General features: G+C 42.6%; 1 protein-coding gene across 4 annotated transcripts in view; it reads right to left on the reverse strand.

Moving 5' to 3' along the window:
- Nucleotides 1–1,984: 1,984 nt before the first annotated feature.
- The window catches only part of Thumpd2 (THUMP domain 2 tRNA and snRNA guanosine methyltransferase), a 35,174-nt gene continuing 13,812 nt past the window's right edge, over nt 1,985–23,346 (reverse strand). For 2 of the 4 annotated variants that reach the window (XM_075955274.1, XM_075955275.1), the window contains 6 exons: nt 23,167–23,219; nt 20,451–20,538; nt 14,221–14,292; nt 13,163–13,277; nt 9,872–9,980; nt 2,260–5,180 (listed from right to left, as the gene is read on the reverse strand). In XM_075955274.1, coding sequence (XP_075811389.1) covers nt 4,730–5,180; nt 9,872–9,980; nt 13,163–13,277; nt 14,221–14,292; nt 20,451–20,538; nt 23,167–23,219 — 888 coding nt within the window. In that variant the 3' untranslated portion in view covers nt 2,260–4,729. Of the gene's footprint in view, nt 5,181–9,871; nt 9,981–13,162; nt 13,278–14,220; nt 14,293–20,450; nt 20,539–23,166; nt 23,220–23,346 lie in introns of all 4 variants that reach the window. The other 2 variants (XM_075955273.1, XM_075955276.1) reach the window with 2 other exon arrangements.

The following is a 23,346-nucleotide window of genomic DNA, read 5'->3' on the forward strand; positions in this document are numbered from 1 at the left end:
AAGACTTAGCCAAAAAGAAGCTAGAGCTAATGGGCCAAGCAGTGATTTAATTAATACAGTTTCTGTGTGGTTATTAAGCTAGCCGGGTGGGTGGGACAAACACACGGCCCTCCTACTACAGGTTCTAATCCATCAGTCAGCTTCCATGGGCACAGCGTCTATCCAGGTGTTCATACTCAGTTCCTTTTATCTTATGCTTAGTTCTTTGGTGATACCACTCAACTTTAAGCCACTCTAAACACATGCCCAGTGTCCTCATGTGTACCTCCAGAGGAGAGGAGACCTTTTTTCTTAAACTACAGATTCAAATATTCAGTTGCCTATCGACATCTCCACTTTGTTTAATGTGTGTTTAAAATTAGAAAGTCTAAAACCGTCTAGCAAGCAAGTCTAAACTAGATTTGTAAGTTTGGATTGTCTTGGCTAGACAAATTGAAATTAGGCTGTCTAGACTGTCTAGTCTAAAAATTGAATTTCTGATACCCGCAAACCTATCCCTGCCCCACTGTCTCTGCAACCTTTCCCCCTCTCAGTTGACAGTAACTCCCTTGCTTCAGGTGCATGCCCAAAGGTCTGGCAGTCATTTGTCACCTTGTCATCCGTCACACTGCTGTCAAACATGCCCTTAATTCTGTTTAGTCTACTTTTAGAGCATAGACAGGCCACCTCCTCCTGCTTCTACTGTACCCATTCTGGAGTACGTCATAGTTTTCTCTTGCCTGTGTTACTGAAAAACAACAACGACAACAACAACAACAACACCCTCCAAGCTAGTCGGGTGTGGTACAACTCAACATTCTGGAGGCAGAGGCAGGAAGACAATCAAACAAACAAGTACACAACCAATTTTCCACCATTTCCTTCTGACAGTTTGCCGCTCATGAATGCTTGATTCTGTCGGCTGTTAAATATGCCCTCGGTGTTGTGTGTTAAAGCCAGCCTTTATAATTTGCCTCAACACCTCTGACATGCGCCATCCTGGTCTGCCGTTCTGCACTCCACTCCAGGTACCCTTGCTGTTCTTCCGCCTCCGAAACAGGCCTGACCACCTCCCTATTCCTCCTGCCTGGAACATTTCTCCATCACCTTGATACACTTGCTTAAAGTTCACAATCTCAGCGAAACCTGTTCTAATTAAAAACATAATACAGGGGTGGGGGATTGCTCAGCCCTTAAAGTACAAGCACGTTCAAGCAAGGGTTCAGTGAAACAATAGAACTAGCCCACTCCACCGATAGAAAGAAAGGCTTCTTGAGGACCAAAAAGCAAGCAGATTTTATGAGTCAACAGGGTGAAGGTTTTAAAGTGATGCTGGTTGTTGGGACTGACAGGGAATTGAGTGCCCTTGCTGGAGGTGGTTGACATTTGGGGGAAAGTTAAGGCTGGTCTCTTAAAAAAGAACCCCCTTAAAGACTTGCTTTTATAGTAAACAAACGTTTCTAGTAACAACCCTTCTTTACCCAGCCAAAGTCCTTCACCCAGACAATGCCACCAGCACTGCCATTTTGGGGTGCCACTTTAGACCTAAAAGTAAGAAGGTGGAAGTTTGGAATCCTAGCACCCATGTAAATTCTGAGTGGGTATGATGGCTGGTGATTCCAGCCTCGGAAGGTAGAGACCAGGGATCTCTGGAGCAGGCTGGCTGGCTAGATTTGCCATAACTTCAGATCTGGGACCGAGGGACCTTGCCTCCAAAAGAATAAAGCTGAAGAGTGCTTTAGAACATCAACCTTGAATCTCTACATGCATGGACATGCATGAGACCCTACATACGCAAGCATACATACATACGTGTGTGTGTGTGTGTGTATACCCACTCACATCATACACATGCATTAAAAGAAGAAAAAGAAAAAAAAAGCAAAATCTAGTCTACTCCACAACCACCTTGCTGCTTAACTTGGGTGGTTACAACCTATGCCTCAAGCCAGTTTTGCCCATCTGTCCTCAATAAGTCAATTAATAGTCAAATTAATTTTGGAAAGCAGAAACATTTATTCAATGTAGCCACACTGGCAAGAGGGACAAAGAGACAGCAACTCCCCTAAATACATCTTAGTATCCAGAAGACAAAGATAAACGCTAAAGATCCACACAACCAAGTAGTCAAGGCCAATGTGTGGTCCTGCCCACCCTGACCCATTATCTGGGTTTCAGTCTCATCCTGTAGGGTGGGCTGGCATGTTGCCAGAACTGTGGATTCTGTGTAAAAAGTACTCCCTCTGGCTGGGATCTTCTCTTTCTTCAATATATCTTGAATTCTGGTATTCAGATTCAGGTAGTTAAAGAAGCTACTAAGCTTAGGTTTCAGTTGACCATGTATTCATATGGTTAGAGCCCTTCTGTCTTAGCCAGTGTTCTATTGCTATGATAAGATACCATGACCAAAGAAGCCCTTACAAAATAAAGCTCTTAATTGGGACTGGCTCACAGTTTCAGAGGTTTAGTCCATTATTGTCATGGTGGCACACAGGAGGTCATGGTGTTGAGAGGCGGCTGAGTTCTACGCCTGGATCCACAGGTAGCAGGAAGAGAAAACCACTGGGTCTGGCTTGGGCTTTTGAAACCTCAAAGTCCACTCCCAATGTCATACTTCCAACAAGACCACACCTCCTAATCCTTCTCAAGTAGTGTCACTCCCTGATGACTAAGCATTCAAACAGATGGTCCTATGGGGGCCATTCTTATTCAAAGCGCCATACCTTCCCAGGTCCCCATTCCATTATAGATACAGAGGCCTATATTAACTGCATCAATTGCAACAGATCTAATTTTGGACTAAAATTAAATTTTGGACCAAAATTAAATTTTGGTTAAGATTAAACAGACCCCCTTCCGCCCCATTTTTGTCTATCAATTAGCAATCTTCAGAGTTCTGCTGCACAAGCCCTTTTCTCCCCAGGTCCCAAGGCTACTGGGTTCTGTCTTCAGTTGAGGTCCTAGAAGCCACAAGGCATGAAGAACACCTGCTAATGAATGTGGGCTTGCTCAACAGGAGCACCCAGAAAGCCTGAGTGGGGTTGAGGGAGGTGAGTCGTCCATGTCTGCATTCAGGTCTAAGGTCTCTCCTCTCCTCATCATGTACTAACTTCTTCCACCTACAAGACTCAGCTAGGCTGTGAATTCAACTGATATAACGTGGTACCTCACAGGCTCCTAGTCTGAGTTTGCTCTTTTGCTACCTCAGTCCAATCGTGACCAGAAGGGGCTGTCTTCACATAATCCTGGGTAATTCCCAGCATCCCCAGCCTTCACAAGCCCATGTTTCTCAGCTCCACACTGGTGGCATCTTGTTATGAGTGTCTGTTCTATGCATTGCCGGATGCTTCACAGTTCCTTGTTTTTATTCATTAGACTCCAGTTTCCTCTCTCTGCCTCCTAAGGTGGCAGCCAGAAAGTCTGAGGACATTGTCATACGTCAATCTCAGACAAAGTTGCCCATGGCTGAGACCACTGCACTGGCTCAAGGAGGAAGGACTATGTGAACCTGAATATCTTCTCCTGGGCTGTCAAGTTCTGTTATTAACAAAAGCTACTCCACAGAGCTGGTGTTCCTCAGGGTCTTTACGCAGCCCAAGGTAGTCGGTAAGCAGGGGAGCAATGGATCATTTCACTACCAAGACCTGCCACTAGCTTGTTACAATGCTATCTATAACCTGTTTTTCACCCAGCCAGGCTGTACAACCAACAGCACACTCACATTTCTGGGGCCTTTGCTTGAAATCCCTAAGTGTCTAGTTCCATATTAGCATCCTAGTTGCTAGCAAGCAATCTAGAGTTTGAGGAAAGGCAGAACGTATTCAAAGTTAGCATGCAGCATTACAAATTCACTCAGCAAAGCCAGAAATCCAGCCTAGGAGCTAAAACTCCAGGGCAGGGATGTTCTGACAAAGACCCCCTTGTTGCTGCTGCTGCACACACACACAGCCTGCACTAGTACCTTCACGGGGGTGGAGCTAGAATAAACACCAGACCCCACTTGAAAGGCAAATTATGGCGGAGATGAGAGTCACAGACAGGGAATTCCTAAACATAGGAAGGTTGCTCAAATGGTGTCAAATCTGACAAGAAGTGAGTTAGTATATAAAAGGTCAAATAAGAAAATGTATGTTCACTACCTTCCAATTTCCCTTTCTCAATCAGCAAACGCAAGAAACACGTTGACTCTCTACAGAGGAACTAAGGAAACAATTCATTAAAGCTTTTTCAAAAAAGCCGATTCCAGGGGCTAGAGAGATGGCTCAGTGGATAAGAGCACTTGCTGCTCTTGCCAAGGACCTGGATTTAGTTGCCGGCACCCATACGACAGCTCACAAGCACCTGTAACTCCCGTTCTAGGGGACACGATGCTGTCCTCCAGCAATACGACACACGTGGCACACCTACACCAGGTAGGCACTCATACATAGACATGAAACAAAAACAAATCGTTTAAAAAAGCAAAATGCATTTTCATCATGCTGAGGAATTCCAGCTTACTGTTATTATCTGATGTTTTACAAAATATGAGTCATCAATAATGGCAAGTAAAAATTATTTTCATTTCAACGGAGAAGCAAATTATAGGTTAAAAATCAAGTTTAATATGTAAAAAAAGTTACACATAAAAGGTTTCTCATTTCTAAAAATTTGATTTCTGGCATGAAGCAGTTTTGAGACAGAATCTTCACAATCTTCACCAAGTGCTCTTTGTCACGAACACAAAGTCCTGGGGAGCAGGAAGCCTTACTCAACAAGGCTGTTCCTTAGCTGCACCCATCTGCGGAGGCTGTGCACTTGGGCTCTGGGGCTCTGAGGAATCCTGGAGATGGGGGGATTCCTGAAGGGCTGCCATCTGCTGATGTGCTCCCAGCTCATGGTGTCCAGCTGGTGACAGTCTAGAAGCATGCACCTTCTCATATTTACATATGAATGCATCTGTTTTTCCAAGGCTAACTTTGAAGCACTCCACTGGCACCAGGGAGCCACAGGGCAGCACTCTGCTCGGGCACTGGGAGCCACTGGTTTTACATGAAGGCGATGCTGTGTCTGATGTGCCAATTCTTTTGTCAGGGTTCATCTCAGGCTCAGCGATGTTGTCTTGGGACGTTAGGGGGATGCCGTTGCCTCCACAGTCTCTAAGGTACCTCTGGTGATCCTCACTGAGCAGCAAGACCATGGCTCCACCATCACGCAGCACTCTGACAAAAAATGGTAATTGGAATGAGTATTTCTTTCTTCTGAAACAACAAACAATCCTGATTTATTTAAAAATAGTTGTTAATCTGAAATTTAATTTCATCTATTTCAATACAAGGGTTTTGATAATTAGGTAGCATCTTCTATAATGCATATTCATTATAGTAATTATGGAATCTCTAGTACAAATCTGCTTTAATTATCTATTTTTGCTCTACTTAAAAGGCAAGCTTCAAAGTAATTTGTAGTCACATTCTAACCAAAGACTGTACAATGAAGAAGGTGAACGGTAGCATCTCATGGAGTCAGCATATTCAAGAAAGAACAGGCCAATGACAGAAGTCACCAGGGAGGAGTTAGGCATGAACAGAGGGGGGATTAAGAAAAGACTTCACAAAGGGCAACCCTGAAACTCTGACTTTTGAGAGTTTATTTCCTCAGTCACTCAAGTGCTGCCAGCGCCATCAGCATGGGTGACTGATGGACCACAGCAGTGAGGGGGCCAGGAGCAGGCGGAGAGCGAGGCTCCAAAGTGACAGGAAGGGGCCAAGGCCGGGAGGCAGTGGGGGTAGAAGCAACAGGAGGCACTGGTAGCGGTTCACCCTGGTGGAGGACCTGGCAAGAGGGAGCAGAGCTCAGTCTGGAGTATGATGCCACTCTGAGTAACTGCCAAGGGACAGCCGGGGGCTCGGAGACCGCCGAGACAGGAGGTTTAATGATAAAGCCACAATGGCTGGGACCATCCGGGTAGCAGCAGGCTAAGAGGGATGCAAAGGCAGTGAGCAGGGGCATCACCTGTAAGGAAGGGCCATGGGAGAGAGCCAGGAGACACACTCTAGAGAAAACTGGGACAACAGTGGTGCCACGGAGGCCAAGGGAAAGTGGCCCTAAGTGTCAAAAGCCACAGGACCACCAAGTGGCCAAGGGTAGATGCCACCAGTGAGCCTGGGGACAGAAGGCCAGGAGCAAGGAGATAATGAGCTGGGACAGCAGGGTCTTGTTTCCGCTCCTGACTCCCTTCCCACCAGTGCTTCCTGGCGTTCACTTAGACGGAGATACAGATGTCTGGTCACTCTGTAGCTGCTTTGCTTGGCGTCAGGCAAATTCTAGACTCACGGCTGCTCCTGCCTTTCTAGATTCACTGCCGATCCACTTTCTTCTTGCCAGGGATACTATGAAAGCAGCACTAAGAAGAAAGTTCATAGCACTAAGTACCCACATAAACAAAACGGAGAAAGCTCACGTCAGTGACTTAACAACACACCTAAAAACTCAAAACAAAAAGAAGCAGACTCACCAAGAAGGAGTAGACAACTAGAAATAATCATATTGAGGCTGAAATCAATAAAATAGAAACAAAGAAAACAGTATAAAGAATCAATTAAACAAAGAGTTGGTTCTTCGAGAAAAATCAACAAGATAAACTCTTATCCAAACTAACCAAAAGGCAGAGAGAGAATATCCAAATTAACAAAATCAGAAACAAAAAGGGGACTATATCAGACACTGTGGAAATCCAGAGAATCATTAGGTCATACTTCAAAAACCTATACTCCACAAATTTGGAAAATCTAAAAGAAATAGGATAGGTACCATATACCAAAATTAAATGATGACCAGAAAAACAATTTAAATAGACTTATAACCCATAAGGAGATAGAAGCAGTCATCAAAAGTCTCCCAACCAAAAAAGGCCCAGGGATGTGTCGTTTCAGCGCAGAATTCTATCAGAACTTCAAAGAAGAGCTAACACCTATATTCTGCAAATTGTTCCACATAATCTAAATAGAAGGAAAACTGCCAACTCTTTTTATAGGGCTACAGTTACCCCAATATGCAAACTGCAAAGGGGCTCAACAAGGAAGAGACTTACAGACCAATATCCCTTATGAATATTAATGCAAAAATACTCAATAAAATATTGGTAAACAGAATTCAAGAACACACCAAAAAAAATCATCCACCATGATCAAGTTGGCTTTATCCCAGAGATGCGGGGATAGTTCACCATACAAAAATCTGTCAATGGAATCCACCATATAAATACACTGAAAGGAAAAAAAATAACCATAAGGTCATCTCATTAGATGTAGAAAAAGCTTTTAACAAATTCCAACACCACTTCATGATAAAGGACTTGGAGAGATCAAGGATACAAGGAAAGTATCTAAACATAATAAAAGTAATATACAGCAAGCTGACAGTCAACATCAAACCAAACAAATTAAATGGAGATAAACTCAAAGTGATTCTACTAAAATCAGGAGCAAGACAAGGCTGTCCATTATCTCCATATCTATTTAACATAGTACTCAAAGTTCTAGCTAGAGCAGTAAGACAGCAAAAGGAGATCAAGGGGATACAAATTGAAAAGTCAAACTTTTGCTATCTGCAGATGATATGATAGTATATATACCCCAACAATTCTACAAGGGAACTCCTATAGCTGATAAACACCTTCAGTAATGTGGCAGGATACAGATGAATTAAAAAAAAATCAAGAGCCCGCCTAAATACATATGATAAAGGAGCTGAGAAAGAAATCAGAAACATCACCATTCACAATAGCCACAGATAACATAAAATAATCTTGGGGTTAATCCACACACCTATGAACACTTGATTTTTAACAAAGAAGCTAAAATTATACAATGGAAAAAAGAAAGCATATTTAACAAATGGTGTTGGCATAACTGGATGTCAACATGTAGAAGATTGCAAATAGATTCATATCTATCACCATGCACAAAACTCAAGTCCAAGTGGATCATGATGAAAAGAAAGTGGGAGGTAGCTTTGAATGCACTGGCACAGGAGACCATTTCCTAAATATAATACCATCAGCACAGACACTGAGAGCAACAATCAATAAATGGCACCTCCTGAAACTGAAAAGCTTCTGTAAGGCAAAAGACACAGTAAGATAAAATGACAGCCTACAGAATGGGAAAAGACCTTCACCAACCCCACATCTGACAGAGTGCTGATCTCTAAAATATATAAAGAACTAAAGAAACTAGACATCAAAATACCAAATAATTCAATTTAAAAATGGGGTACAGATTTAAACAGAGAAGTCACAGTAGAACAATTTCAAATGGCTGAGAGACATTTAAAGAATTACTCAACATCCTTAGTTATCACGGAAATGCAAATCAAAATGACCCTAAGATACCATTTTACACCTGTCAGAATGGCTAAGATCAAAAACATTGGACACAGCTCATGCTGGAGAGGATTTGGAGTAAGGGAAACATGCTGGTGGGCGTGCAAACTGGAATCTTTGGAAATCAGTATGGTGGTTTCTCAGAAAATTGGGAATCAATCTACCTCAAGAACCAGTGATACCAGTCTTGGGCATATACCCAAAGGATGCTCAATCATACCACAAGGACATTTGCTCAGCTGTGTTCACAGCAACATTATTTGTAATAGCCAGAACCTGAAAACAACCTAGATGCCCCTCATCAAAGAATGGATAAAGGACATGTGGTACATTTACTCAGCTGTAAAAAACAAAGACAATTATGAAATTTACAGGCAAATGGACTGAACTAGAAAAAAATCATCCTGAGTGAGGTAAACCAGACTCAGACAAACATGGCATGTACTCACTCATAAGAGGATATTAGATGTAAAGCAAAGGATAATCATCTTACAATCTACAGCTCCAGAAAAGCTAGGTAACAAGAAAGACCCTAAGAAGGACAGACACATGGATTTCCCAGGAAGGGAAAATAGATGAGATCTCATTGGTGAACTGGGGGTGGGGCGGTAGAGGGGAGGGAAGGGGGATGAGAACATGAGGGAATGGAATGGCTGAGTTGGGGGAGGAATGAGGAAGGAACAGCAACGAAAGATTATCTTGATTGAGGATACCATTAGAGGATTGGGGAGAAACCCAATGCTATGGAAATTCCCAGGAATCCACAAGGATGACTCCTGGCAATAGTAGAGAGGGTGCCTGAACTGGTCTTCCCCTATACTGAGATGGGTGAATACCCTGTCATCATAGAGCCTTCATTTGGTCACTGTTGGAAGCAGATGCAGAGAACCAAAGCCAAGCACTAGGTAGAGCACCAGGAGTCCAGTCGCAGAGAAGGGGAAGGAATTGTATGAGCAAGGGGAGGTCAAGGTCATGATGGGGAAAACTACAACTGAATCAAGTCCTGGGAACCCATGAACTCTAGACAAACAGCTGTGGAGCCTGCGTGGGACAGAACTAGGCCCTCTGCATGTGAGCAACAGCTGTATAGCCTGGTCTGTTTGAAAGGCTCCTAGCAGTGGAACCAGGCTCTATCCCTGGTGCATGAGCTGGCTTTTTGGAGCTCATTCCCTATGGTGGGATGCCTGGCTTGGCCTTGATATGTGTGTTTGGGGGGGGAGGCGCATGTGATTCTGCCTCAACTTAATGTGCCAGGCTTTGTTGACTCCCCACAGAAGGTTCTACCCTTTTGGAGGAGTGGATGGGGGCTAGTTTCGGGGGGGAGGGGAGTAACGAGAAGAGGGGTAGGAGGGGAAACTGAGTTGACACATATCAAACTGTGGTTGATATGTAAAATGAATAAAAAATTAAAGATCAAAATTTTGGGAAATTACTCCACTGTGAACAGACTTAAGGGCAATGATAAATTTGACTAAATGGCCTATAGCTAAAAAAAAAAAAATTATGAAAATAAATTCAACAACTTACCTTTCCATTTCTTGTAGAATACTTTTGATGTCTTTTCCTAACTTGAATTTTTTCCCAAATGGAATGTCAGAAATAATCACATCAACACTTTGTGACGGCAGTGGTAACTCTGCAATTCAGAAGCCAGAGACTCCGGTTATGGCAAGGCCAGGCATTGACCACCTCGACAAGACACTGACCTACAAGGACATTTGGAGTTTCTGTATTGTTTCCACGAGATGACAAGACTCTGAATGCTTTGGAGATCCAAGACAAAGAGCTCTGTGAACAGCTAGAGCTGTTACAGAGATAAACTCTGTCTCAGAAAAAAGAAAAAAATCTGAACATTAAAATAACTGTGTTTTCACTCATCTACCAACCAGCTTCAAAGACATTGTTTCTGATGCCAAGTTATCAATGGTGAAGGCTGTGTTCATGAAACTGTCTGTGAGCAACAAAGTTCTACTTCCGTAGTTAAAACTTCTTCAGGTACGTTTATATTTGAGAACGTATTTTGTCTGGAGGTATTGAAGTAACAATGGGTCTCAAGGTGAATTCTACTAAGTGCAGGCTACTCTCAGTTCTACTTAAGATGGAAAATGGGAACATTTTAGCCTTCAGAGTTCTTCCACTCAGTGACCTCAGCAAACATAAAATTCAAATAAGCCGTCTCTACTGTTTTTCTTTTATCAAGTGTAGACTCAACAAAATTAGGTGAAGTTTTATTTCATTCTATTCTAGAATATACTCGTGTCCAATTAAAATGAAGAAAGTCATCAGAAGATTCTTGCCACAAGACACCCAAGGTATATTTACAGGATGAATTTTATCTTGTACATTATTGAGCTTCATGCTTTCCTGGTTGCTAATTTTATTTTTAGTAACAAATCACACACACATACATACACACACACACGCACACACACACACACCACAAGCGTAAGAACACTTGCAGTTGAACAGTGAGCAGCATTAATTTAGAAACCAGTCATTCCATGCTGATGAAGTCATGCTTCACACAGTGATGTTGAATGCATTTTCCTCAGCTGCATATGACAACACCTGGCTTTGATCCACAAATACCATTAAAATAACTTTTAAAATAAGTTCTGAAGTAGATGCTAGGTGGTTCTATTAGCAGACTTGTCTCACTTGGTCAGAGTGGACAGTTAATGTCAACATACTTCATTCACGTTACATGCTCATCACTGTCGTTCTAGAGAAGTGTAGAACCTTCCTGTTAAAGATGCACTCTAGTTAACTTACTGGCACTAAGAATTCATCACAAAATAGAAATGTTACTAAAAAATACAATGACAGCATGCAAACACTTTGGAGGTGAGCTCTTATTCATTTTCTGTTACACTTTATGTACACCTAGCCTATGTGTCCCTCATTTGCTAGTAACCCCCCATAAGGGTAACACTAGCCAGATCAACAGGATGGGAGCCGAGGGCTGGAGGAAAACACATAAGCATGAAGGAAAATGAAGCCATATGGTCTAAAACCAGCTCATTATACTCCAGGACAAAGATGGCAAAAACGCACAATTAGTAGCCAAAAATCTTGTTATAATAAAGCCTACTGATGAAGTGTTGAGTGACCAGCTGTCAAATGTCTTGTTGGATGCAATGTAAATATTCCCTTTACTTAGTTACCTTTTAATTACATCACAAATGTATTTCTTTTGTTCAAATCTGTGTGTTACAGTTCTACCATATGCTAAGAATACGTAAATGTCAACAGATGAAAATGCTTGGTCGGTGATGAGTTCTTACTCTCCTAGATAACAGGTGGCACAACACTCATTCTAGTCCATATTTTCAGGAAGATTAAAATTCAGGAACAAATTCATACAATTTCTTCATGTTAAATGATCATCTTTGTTTATACTAGCAGAGGGTTACAAGACAAAGTGAATGCTAGCAAGAAGCAGAAATAATAAAACCATTAAAATACAATAGAGTGGAGGCAATAAGATGGCTCAGTGGGTAAAAGTTCTTACTGCCAAGTCTGATGACTACAGTCCACTCCCTGGACCCCACATGGTGGAAGGAGAGAACTGACTCCTGTAAGTTGTCCTCTGAATTCACATGTGCCAAATGGAGCTCATGTGTGTGCACACACAAACAAAAAAATAATAATACAATAAAGAGAATAAGATTATGGTTTTATATAAATGAAAATCACTATATGCTATGGGACAATGATCTTGTATCCTGTAAAGATTTATAAGTTGTATTGCTTTATTAAAATGCTGATTGCCTAGTGGCCAGGCAAGAAGTATTGGGGGGAGGGGGCAACCAGGCAGGAAGTAAAGGCAGGGCGATGAGAACAAGAGGATTCTGGGAAGAGGAAAGACACAGTCTGCAGTTGTCACCCAGACACAGAGGAAGCAAGATGAGAATGCCTTGCTGATATAAAGTACCAAGCCACGTGGCTAACACAGACAAGAATTATGGGTTAATGTAGGCTGTAAGAATTAATAAGAAGCCTGATCAGTTTATAATTAATGTAGACCTCTGTGTGTTTCTTTGGGAATGAAGAGCTGTGAGATCAGGCAGGAGAGAAACCTCTGTCAAAAACTATATTTAAGAAAAGCAGAGATACCTTTTCTTGTTTTTGAAAGTGAAACTATACAGAAAACATCTCCAAAACAAATCAACAGTGGAGCTGGGAATGCTAACTCAAGTAATATTATTTCCCTTCTCAGGTCTTTGATGGGGTTGAAGACTAGAGAGTCGTAGTTACTTTTCTCTCATGACTCAGCTGAGCCATTTCTAATACAAGACACCTTAGAATAGGAGAACTATTGAAACATTTAGCATATGTGTCTTGCTAGATGTTGTTTATGCTGGCTGTAATTCTAATTTTTATACTTGATATTCATTCTTATTGTATATAGTTTTGTATTGGGTTTAGAATTCTCTTATTTAGACAAAAGGGGGAGGTGCTGTGGGAACTTCTTCAAGCAATAGCCTTTAAGATATTGACCCACTTTGGATGTGGTCTCATGTGCTATAAATTCAGAGCAAAAGCATGCGTGGGTCTCTCGGCTGCTGGATTCAGTTCCAGTTCCCTGCTCGGGCAGAGGACTGCTGATCACTGCTGATCTGTGGGTCTACCCCTAAATAAAGAAACCTTTATTATGCTCCATTCTGGGCCAGTATGGGACTACTTTATTTTAATCTGCAACATCTTCCCAATCAGGAATATTTTGAAAGAAACAAATCAAACAACTATAGTAGTGAAGTAAAGTGCATATTAGTCCCACAGACCTTCCACAGGGTGTAAGCAACCAAACTACCTTACCTGTGACAGAGACTTTAAGTAAGTCAATCTTGTCCGCAAGGCCTGCGGCCTTCACATTGTCACATGCACCAAGTAACTGTGAGTCGCTGACATCAGCACCCATGTAATACACATCCTGTGGGAAAGAAGTCCCGTCCATATTCTAAGTATAAATAAATCCATTAAGCATTTCGGTAATTAAGAAAATCTACTTGCATTTTATTAAAGGGAAAAAGTAAAGTTAAAAGAATCTTAATTTCAAGTTAAAACAGTTTAAAGTTATGGCGATATTTTGTTTGTGCTCTAACAAATAAAGTGAGGAACTAACCACCGGTTAGCCAAAGAGGCCAGGCGGTGGTGGCACACACCTTTATTCCTAGCACTTGGAAGGCAGCTGCAGACAGATCTCTGTTAGTTCAAGGCCACTCTGGGCCACATAAAATTGATTCAATCTAAAAGAGAAACAGAGCCAGGTAGTGATGGCTCACACCTTTAATCCTAGTACTTGGGAATTACATGCCTTTAATTCCAGCACTATGAAGGTAGAGACAGGAAGGCTATGACTGGGTGGAGAGAAAAACATAAGGCAGGAGACAGGAGCTCAAGTCATTCAGTTTCAGGACGTGTAGAGACAGCCTGAGGATTTCGTAGAGGTAAGAACTAGTGACTGGCTGCTCTGCTTCTCTATCTTTCAGCTTTCACCCCTAATATCTGATTCCAGGTTTTTATTATTAAGACCAATTAGAATTCGTGCTACATAAATAATTTTTAAAAAAATACACAACAGCAAATTTTAAAGTCTGTTAATATTTTACCATTATAGATGACTAAAGAATTTGTAAATTAGTATAATATACGTATGAATAATTATTAAATCCTGTCATATTTTCTTAAATTCTTCATAGCATTTAAATAAAAAATATAGAAATTTAATGAACTCTTCAAAATCTCATAATTATAGCAAACAGGAACTCATATAATTACTACAATCCAAAACCAGACTATCTACTTATAAAATATTGGTAAGTGATTTAATTATTAAAAATGTAACTTGATTTAGACAAATCTTTGCAACTTACTGGCCACTCTTTAGCAGCTTCCACAAGTATGGTCCCAAGACCACACATTGGATCCAGAACCAGAGCTCCAGCCTAAACAGAAAGAGAAATTACTGTCACTAAGTCTGCTGCAACAGGTCTACTATAAAAGAAGCCTAAACCTGGGGAGTCATTCTTTCAGGAGTCAAGATCCCTTCTTATCCTCTAGGAGAACTCGAGCAGTTCAAATCCTAAGGCAGGACTGCATTTGTCACGGTCTGAGGCAGGAGGGAGCCCAGTGGGTTCAGGGAACAGCGAGTGGTGGCGGGGGGGCAAAGGCAATGTAACACAGGAGATGTAGCCAGGGAATGACCAGACCTCAGAGGTCTACAATAACATGCAGCCCATACTTCATGCCCACAAAGCAGGGCACCTGGGCTTTGATGCTTTCTGGAAGCCAGGCTGATGAAATGGTCACCATGTGAACGGTGAATACCATCACCATGCCAGAGGGTGGGCATGCGGGGCAGTTGTGCATTGATCTGAATGGTATTATCTGGATGTCATTCCCAGGACTTCCAACAGCACCAGGCTGGTTAAACCCTGTCAGTCTCATGGTTCACATAGCCCTAAGGAGTCAAGGCAATGCAATACTAATTGAAGGGAAATAGAAATTTGGAGAAAAAACTAATTTCTCTCACAGTAATATGTCAGATCTTATCAGTACCCTAAGGATTCTGATGAAGGACAGACAACTATTACAGGGTGTGGTTAAAGAAGTGACAAGGTGTTACAGTCGGAGGGGATCGAACTGGCTGCTATGAAGCATGAACCACAAGAGGCTGGATCTGGAGTCTGGGCAGGAGAGACTAGACACTATAGATATTCTGATAGAAGTAGGATTCTGGGTGTATTTAATGTGGACTATTGAAGAACCCCAACAGGCTGGCATGACTAAACCTGCCTGACGGACAGGGGAAGACCTGTCTGTTACTGGTGGGGACAAAGGAGTGGAAGGAGACTTGAAGGAGTAGGGAACTCTGCTAGTTTTGAGACACCTCTTAGACGTCTTGGTAGAGATGATGAGTGAGCACAGGAAAGATGAATCTAGAGCTCAAGGTTCAGGCTAAGATATAAATGGGGGGACAATCAATGGAGTCAGCTACTACGTGGTATTTAAAGCCTAAGAACTGGACGAGCTCACTCGGGAAGCAAGGGGAGTGAAGAAGGGACGTTTATGCTTCAGGCCTTGGTGCTCTATAGATGTAGATGACTGGAAGGTGAGGCTCAGTCATGTTTACTGAGAGGTGGTACATGTGCTTCAGGATGAGAGCCAGCAGTTCTAACCGGCAGAGAAAGTCTGCTCCAGGGAGAGTGGTCACATCACCAAATGTTAACAAGGATGATGGGCGGGTTGGGGCGGTCTTCATGAAAGCAGTGAGTAATGAGAGAATGGGAAGGAAGGAACGGAGGCAGCGTGTATCCGCTGTTTCCTGCTTCCAGCAGTGGTTTGTGGTTGAACCTGGAACTTGTTAGAGAATGTTTTTTGTCTTTTTTTTCAAGTTGTAAGCTATGGAGCAGTGGACAGAGTGATGCAAACAGTCCACCAGTGCCCTTAAGTATGAAAGAGGAAGCCCCATCCTGTACCTGGTTCTAGGGTAGAACGACAATTCACTACTGAAGGACAAAAGGCGGTGCTATGCTATGCGGGCGCAGACTTGCATGCTGATAGTTTAGGTGAAGAGAACTCACTAGCACACTAGTTCTGGCTCTAATGTTCAAGACAAATGCGAAGGAAGAGAATTGAAAGTGTAGAACCGAAGCCAGCTAGTGCACGAGAGCAGAAATCTTTCTTTTTAAGAAACAAGGCATTGCAATGTTACTGAGGCTGTCCTCAAACTCTTGGGCCTGTGTGATGCTCCTGCCTCAGTTTCCTGTTGCGAGATATTTAATTACGCCGTGTAGGGCGGGAGAGATGGCTCGGTGGTTAAGAGCATTGCCTGCTCTTCCAAAGGTCCTGAGTTCAATTCCCGGCAACTACATGGTGGCTCACAACCATCTGTAATGAGGTCTGGTGCCCTGTTCTAGCCTGCAGACATACACACAGATAGAATATTGTATACATAATAAATAAATAAATAAATATTTAATTACACTGTGTAAAGACATGTCACTGTGACTGGTTTAGTAAAAAGCTAAATGGCCAATGGGTAGGCAGAAGGTACAGGTGGGACATCCGGTCAGAGAGAACTCAGAAAAGAAGCAAGGGGGAGTCGCCAGGCAACTGCTGAGAAGCAGGATGCAGTGCAGAGTGAAGGGAACTGAGCGATGTGAAACAGTGGGTTAGGAACAAGCCTAAGCTAAGGCCAAGCTTTCATGATTAATAAGTCTCTGTGTCCCTTTTTCTACCTGCAGCTTCCCAAATAGCTGAGACTGTAGGCACACATTTCCACACCTGGCAAGAGCAGGATTCTCAAAACAGGGACATCCAGACACACCCTTCTGGATCTGACGTGGCCTAGCATGTGACTAGGGCAGGCTGATAGAGGGAGGGAGCCAATAAACCAAGAGGCATCCTGCCTCCTGGCTATGGGATCATTAAGAAGCAGACAGGAATAAAGGCTTATACCTCTAACAGGGACAACAGGGAAAGAGGTCTGCATTTGACTGGCATAATCTAACAACATGAGCTTTTAGGGTAGAAGAAAGGAAGCAAAAACCAAGCAAGCAGGACACCTACCCCACTTCAGGTTGAGTGGCACTGGACTACAGAGGAAGTGGGGTCCCCAGGGCAGAGCTAGGCGGCAGAACCAGACGAGACCTGAAGGAAAGAAGTGAAATATCCTTCAGGAAAAAAAAAAAAACCAAAAAACCTGTATCCTGGCACCAAATGTATGTCTACATCAAAACAAAGGCAAGATTTCAGATTTGCATGTGGTCACAAAAACTTATGTTTAAGTGCAAACTTTGGAACTACTCAAAGTATAGAAAAGAATAGCGAGTAATTATGTCTCTAGTCTTATACCAAAATAAATTGGGATAAAGGTTAAAGAATAGCATGGGGGCTAGACCTCTGGTCACGCTGATGCTCAGACCTAAGGCTCTGGTGCTCAGAGAAGCCTGGGCTCCCACTGAGACCCCCAAGAAGTAACTGGTAGGGGCCACTTCGCCTGGGTGGAGTAATAAAAAAGCAGTGGAAACCGCCTTCAGAGAGCTTTGAGAGCAGAGGACAGAGGTCCTTCCTTCAGGGGTCTCCAGGTTAAGAGAGCCTCTCTACACTGTCTGCCTCTTACCATTTATTCGAAGCATTCAAATGTTCATTGGTAGCATACTTTGGCCCATCTAATGGGGAGCAATGCATCCTACCTGCCATAGTGAGCAGAGCTACTAACTACTAGAGAGGCGATGAGTTGAGACTTCACTGATACACACAACAAAAAATATGACTTTTAAGTTATGAAAATCAACAAATGAATTAAGGGAGATCTCTGTTATCCTTGGAGCTTAGAAGAACAACTCAAACGGAGAGGTAAAATATAAAGAGATGAAAACATATGGGAAAGATGAATGACTGGGAGGAGGGAGCCAGCAAGTTAACAGGCTCTACCAGGAAGTTCAGAGGTCAAAAACAAAGAGTTTAAAGTTAAATTCACAGGACAGCTGAGGCAATAATATTAAATATTGGAAGAAAGTGCTCAGTTAGGAGGAATGATTATTATTATTAAACAGAACCAATTTCATGTGCCATAACAACTAACACTTGTGTACTTTCTACGACAGTCACTAGTTTAATTGCTTTATTAACGCTAATTCACCTAGTCCTGATATGAACCTATTATAACCATCATGACGGGAAGGAAAGTATTCTGAGGAGAGTCTCTCCTCTCACTCCTGAGAAAATGGACCCCAAGAAATTTCCCTTGGAACCTAATGCTGGGCGTAACAAAAGCCAGAGGAATTTGTCTCTGAAAGATTTCACACAGTTCTGACAGTTGTCAGACCACTGTGCCAGAGAGATGGGGCTGAGACAGTGGTGACAGTGATGGGCAGGACAACCTAGACCAGGACGGCTCAGTTACGCATACCAGCCCTTTATTAACCTAAATACTCTGTCAGGACCTCAGAGATGGGCTTGGAGATGAGTAGGTCACTGCATACTTTTTGTTAGCTTCTTTCCTAACGTGGTCTCATTGAACACATCTCGTTTTGCTATTCAGGATTACCTGCTTGATTTTTTAATTTAAAAATTATTTCATTTCATGTATGTGAGTGTTCTGCCTGCATGTATGCCTATGCACTATGTGTGTCTGGTATCTGAGGAAGCCAGAAGAGATTTGGATGCCCTGGAACTGGAGTTACAGATGGTTGTGATCCATCATGCGGGCGTTGGGAATTGGATCCTCGTCCTCTGCAGTAGCAGCTCTGCTTTAGCCACTGAGCTTTCTCTTCAGCCATTTGTAAATATCCATTTGGCCTTTCGAGGACAGGCAGCCAAACCCATCAGGGCTGCTAAAGCCCAGGCTCTGACTCTAATAACTACTTTAACAGTATGAGATGTTATTTTCATCTTGCAAGCAAAAAACGGAAGGGTAGTTGTTAAATATTGTCCCTGAAAGTCCTTGGCCAGTAAGTGCTGGACACAGAACTGAACCAGCAGGTGGATTTGGAAACTCTGGGCTTGAATGGAAATACACCCAGGCACGCACAACAAAAGGCCACATGTACAGAGAACCTGGTAATACTCCTGAGCTTTAGGGGTCAAAAGAAAACTCTTAGGAGTCTACTAGCAGAAAGAATCAAGAAAACCCACAGTGCATGGTAGTTCATCTGCAACACCAGAAGCTAAAAGACAGGAGGAGCATCATGGGCTGAAAGGGGAGAAGAACTCCAGACAAAGCAGATTCGGACCATGGCCAGTCAAATACAGGAGGAGAGGCGATGGCTATGGAAAGACTTTAAGTCCGCCATCACCTGGGGGGGGGGGGTGGACGGGAAAGAACAAACAACATAAGGAACAGCATATCTTGGAGGGATCTTTGCAGCCGTATCAGATGTGTTACGGCAAGTGTGCTTGGACATTAGGATGGGCGTGGTGGCCACAAAAGGGCCAACTAAGATTCTGCAACTGCAGGGCAGCTTTATGGGAAACTGATGCACAGTGAGGCATTTAGTTCAGTCTGGCATCTGGGGGCTGGGAGAGGAAGTCAGGACAGCTGCAAGGTCTCATGGCAGGGAAGGGAAGAGAAATACTCATGACCCAAAAGGCACAGGTAGGAAGAAGCAGAGACATGTGTGATCAATTTGGAGTGGGCGAAGCGACTTAATAGAATAGTCAGTAAGTAAAATCCCTAGATGTCCACGGTCACACCAGGGGGTAGTTCAAAGGTAAACAGTAAGAAGCTGTGAAAGGCGGAAAGAGAAGACAGGAAGTGGAAGAGGAAAACAGGAAGTGGATCTGCCATGCCTTTTCCTGAATGTTTCAATGAAAGGGACAGGGACAGAAAAGATCTAAAACCAGGTGTAGCCCTGAGTGTGGCGGTAACAAACTGAAAACAGAGAGGCTGACACAGGAGCACTGTCACAAGTTCAGGACCAGCCTCGGCACCAAAGGTGCTCAGGCCTGCCTGGGAGGAACAAAGGGCAGAACAGCAACCAAAACCAAACAAACAATAAAAACCCCAAAACCCTTGAACTTGAAGATAAAAAGAAAGGCATGAAATGACCGATAAGACACGTGAGATGGTGAGACCCTGGAGAAGCTGGCTGACCCAGATAAAGAGGTTTCACTGCACATGGATCGCAAAGAAGCCATGCTGATGCAGACAGTAGCACAGGGAAGTTTGGAGTAGCTTCTAGACACTAGCAAAAGCAGCAGAGGTCAAACAGGACATTTCAATTAGAAAACACAATTTTCCACCACCAGGGGAACATTTACAGATTGATGATTTTGGATACAGAGAAAACAAACACATTTTTTTTTTAAAGACGTATGTTCTTTCGACCACATTTTTGATTACGACTCACAATATCAGAAATAATAAAATGCAACTTACTTTGACCTCAGCCTTTTCACTCAAGACGCTTAAAGAAGTTCAGTATGGAAAATCAAAAAGCAAGAAACAAAAGTAGAAACTATACAGCTTTTAAGTCAAATGGCAGGTGCGAAAACCAAAACACAAGAATAAATAAAGGGGAGTAACAACAACAACACCGGGTGCCCACTAGCAGAATGGACCTTGCTGGCACTGGAGGGATATAGGCAGCTTCCTGACCTTAATTTCAGCAATAGATGCCATGGCCCATGCTATAGTCGACCGCAGCCCAGCTGTCTGGATGTAAGTTCTGCTGGCTAAGGGAACTCTGCAGGAAAGAGATCAGGAAGGTATTAAGTATTACCATAGTATGTTAAAGAACAGGATGCAAAACACAATCATTCTGTCTATATCTGAGAAGTACTTTAACATATCATTCTGATATATTCTTTGAAGCAGAGGATATTTTAACCTTATTATTAAATACCTTCTACATTAGGCCTTTGCTTAATCAACCAGTGTGGTACTTAACAATATGAAATTTTCTAGACAACTGAAATTTAAACTCTCCTATGTTTTCAGTTACAAAACTGTAATCACACACTAAGGAAACCTCTTACTTAGCACTTCCCTGTCTTTACACAGAACAGCTGGTGTCATCAAGAGGCCAGGGCTTTGTAATCTGAATGTAATATGGGAAATTCACAGTCTCTTCTGTAAGCTTGGTTTCTGCTGATCTGCATCTTTCTCATAAGATACAGTGAGGCAGGAGCATACAAATGAGTCTCGGCTCTCATTCTTAACCGCAGCACAGATCACCTTACACCATCCCTCATCCATTATGTAGAAAATACCATGTTTCTACACTTGACAGACTTCAAAGTAGTTCAAGAACTGTCAGACTATCAAGATTATTTCTATCATTCTGTGTGTATGTAGGTCAGAAGCCAACCTGGGGTGTTGTTCCTCAGAGGTTATCTATCCTGTCTCAAGATATTTGATTACACTGTGCAAAGATGAGTCACTCTGATTGGTTTAATAAAAAGATAAATGGCCAACAGGTAAAAAGAAGTGAGATGGGACTTCTGGGGACAGAGAGGACTTTGGGATAGAGAGAAAAATGGAGGTGCAATATGGAAGAGAGATAACATCAAGTAAAAGAATGTAGATTAATATAAGAGGGTTAATTTAAGTTAAATGAGCTAGTCAGGAACATGCCTAAGCTGTAAGCCAAGCTTTCATAATTAATAAGAGGTCTCTGTCTCTGGGAGCCAGCTTGGGGAGGGGGACACAGAGAGACTCATTTTACTGTCCACCTTGTTTTTTAAGACAGGGTCTCTCACTGGGACCTGAGGCTTGCTGACTAGGCTTGGAAGGCTGAAGTAGTGCAGGGACCCACCTGCCTGTCTCTACCAACCCGGGGATGGGGTTACAAACACATACCACCATATCTGGCTTCTTATGGGGTTCTGAGGATGAAGCCAAGTCCTTATGAGGGTTCAGCAAGTATTTCACAGACCGAGTTGCCTCCCCAGCCTCCATTTCTACCTTTCTAACGCAACACACGTGGTATTTTGGAAAGTTCAATGTGGTTCTGTAGCTATAGTTTGTGGGTAAGATAAAGAAGGTAGGATCTCAGGAATGTGTGCTGGTGTTTGGGAGGGAGGTTTATTTTAGAAACTTACAGGGCTTACACACAAAGTCACACTGTTTTCTGCACTCTTCTAAAACTTTCTGTAATTCCAGGCGTTGATTTCTTTTATCATTTTGTTTCTCATCTTTATCTGACTTGAAATTACTCTGTAAGTTTGTATCCAGCACAAGCCTGTTAATTGAGGCCTTTTCAGGAAATGACAGCCACATTATAAATAGTGCCACACTCAAAGCGCTGGACTCCAGGCTGTACACTAGTGGTAGATACCATGGCCATGTGGTACAGGTACAGGTACAGGTACAGGTACAGGTACAGGTACAGGTACAGGTACAGGTACAGGTACAGGTAATAATACCCTTGGGATTTCAAACTGTTAAAAGATCCAAAGAGTTCTTGTCTCTAATGAAAGCAAGCCCTTTAGGAACTACTAAGATACACATTTGAATGTGACCCCCAGTCATCCTGGCTATCTTATGCCGTTTCATAATTTTCCACTTTCTTCCGTGGTCAGGGCTTCCATGCTGTTCTTTTTGTTCACACTCTTGAAAACAGTGGGGCATACAGCAGGGAGGCTTGGTCTAGGAGCAGGCAGTGGAGTAGCTGTGGCCCAGCAGAAGCAGTGGGACACCCACTAGGTAACGGTCTCATAGGGGCTGTTGTACCAAGAACATTCACATAACCCCTGATCCTTGGTGGTGGTGAGACACTGGCAGAGCCTACCATATGACCAGCAGATAGCAAGGACCTATCATTCTACATTTTGGGCATCTGCAAAGTTCTCTGCCTTGTGCTGGTCTGCTGGAGAGCTCACCACTGGATAAGAGACATTAAAACCATCTTAAGCATTTAAAAAAAAATAATCTCATTTACGACTGAGAAAAGATGTGCTTAAGGCAAATGGAGAATTAACAGAAGAGTCTCTACATCCCTATACTGTGAACAGGATTAGACACACAAGACATTTTAAAAACGTATTGATGCTTACAACCTTTCAAGACCTAAGAATGACTGTTTGCATCAACCAGCCTTCTCCCCAAAACACCTACACAAAGTGCCTGCTGCAGATAAGAATTCAGTATATAAGCTTTTAAAAAAGAATTTGAACAATTATAGTTTATACATGGGTCTGTGAAAACTACTTAATAACAGAAATAATGATGTATTGTTCCAAGATTCATTCTAGCCCATGGACGACCATGGTCAATTGGCAAGGGTCCCAGGAAGCTTTGCCTCCTTTGCTGTACCAACACTCATACTACAAACATAAAACTAAGTTCTTAATTCTACAAGTACATCGGTTACCTGAACAGAGGAATCCCCAGCACTGAGTAAGCGTCACTCAGATGCATGAAAATCTGAAAGAAAAAAGAGAATCAGAATAGCACAAGAAAACACTACATCAAGATATGAAAATCGGAATCATTTGTTTTGAGTTTATATGACCTATATTTTAATAAGAAATGCCAAGACCTACTTGTTATG

This window comes from Microtus pennsylvanicus, chromosome 21 (genome assembly GCF_037038515.1).
Source record: "Microtus pennsylvanicus isolate mMicPen1 chromosome 21, mMicPen1.hap1, whole genome shotgun sequence".
NCBI lineage: Eukaryota > Metazoa > Chordata > Mammalia > Rodentia > Cricetidae > Microtus > Microtus pennsylvanicus.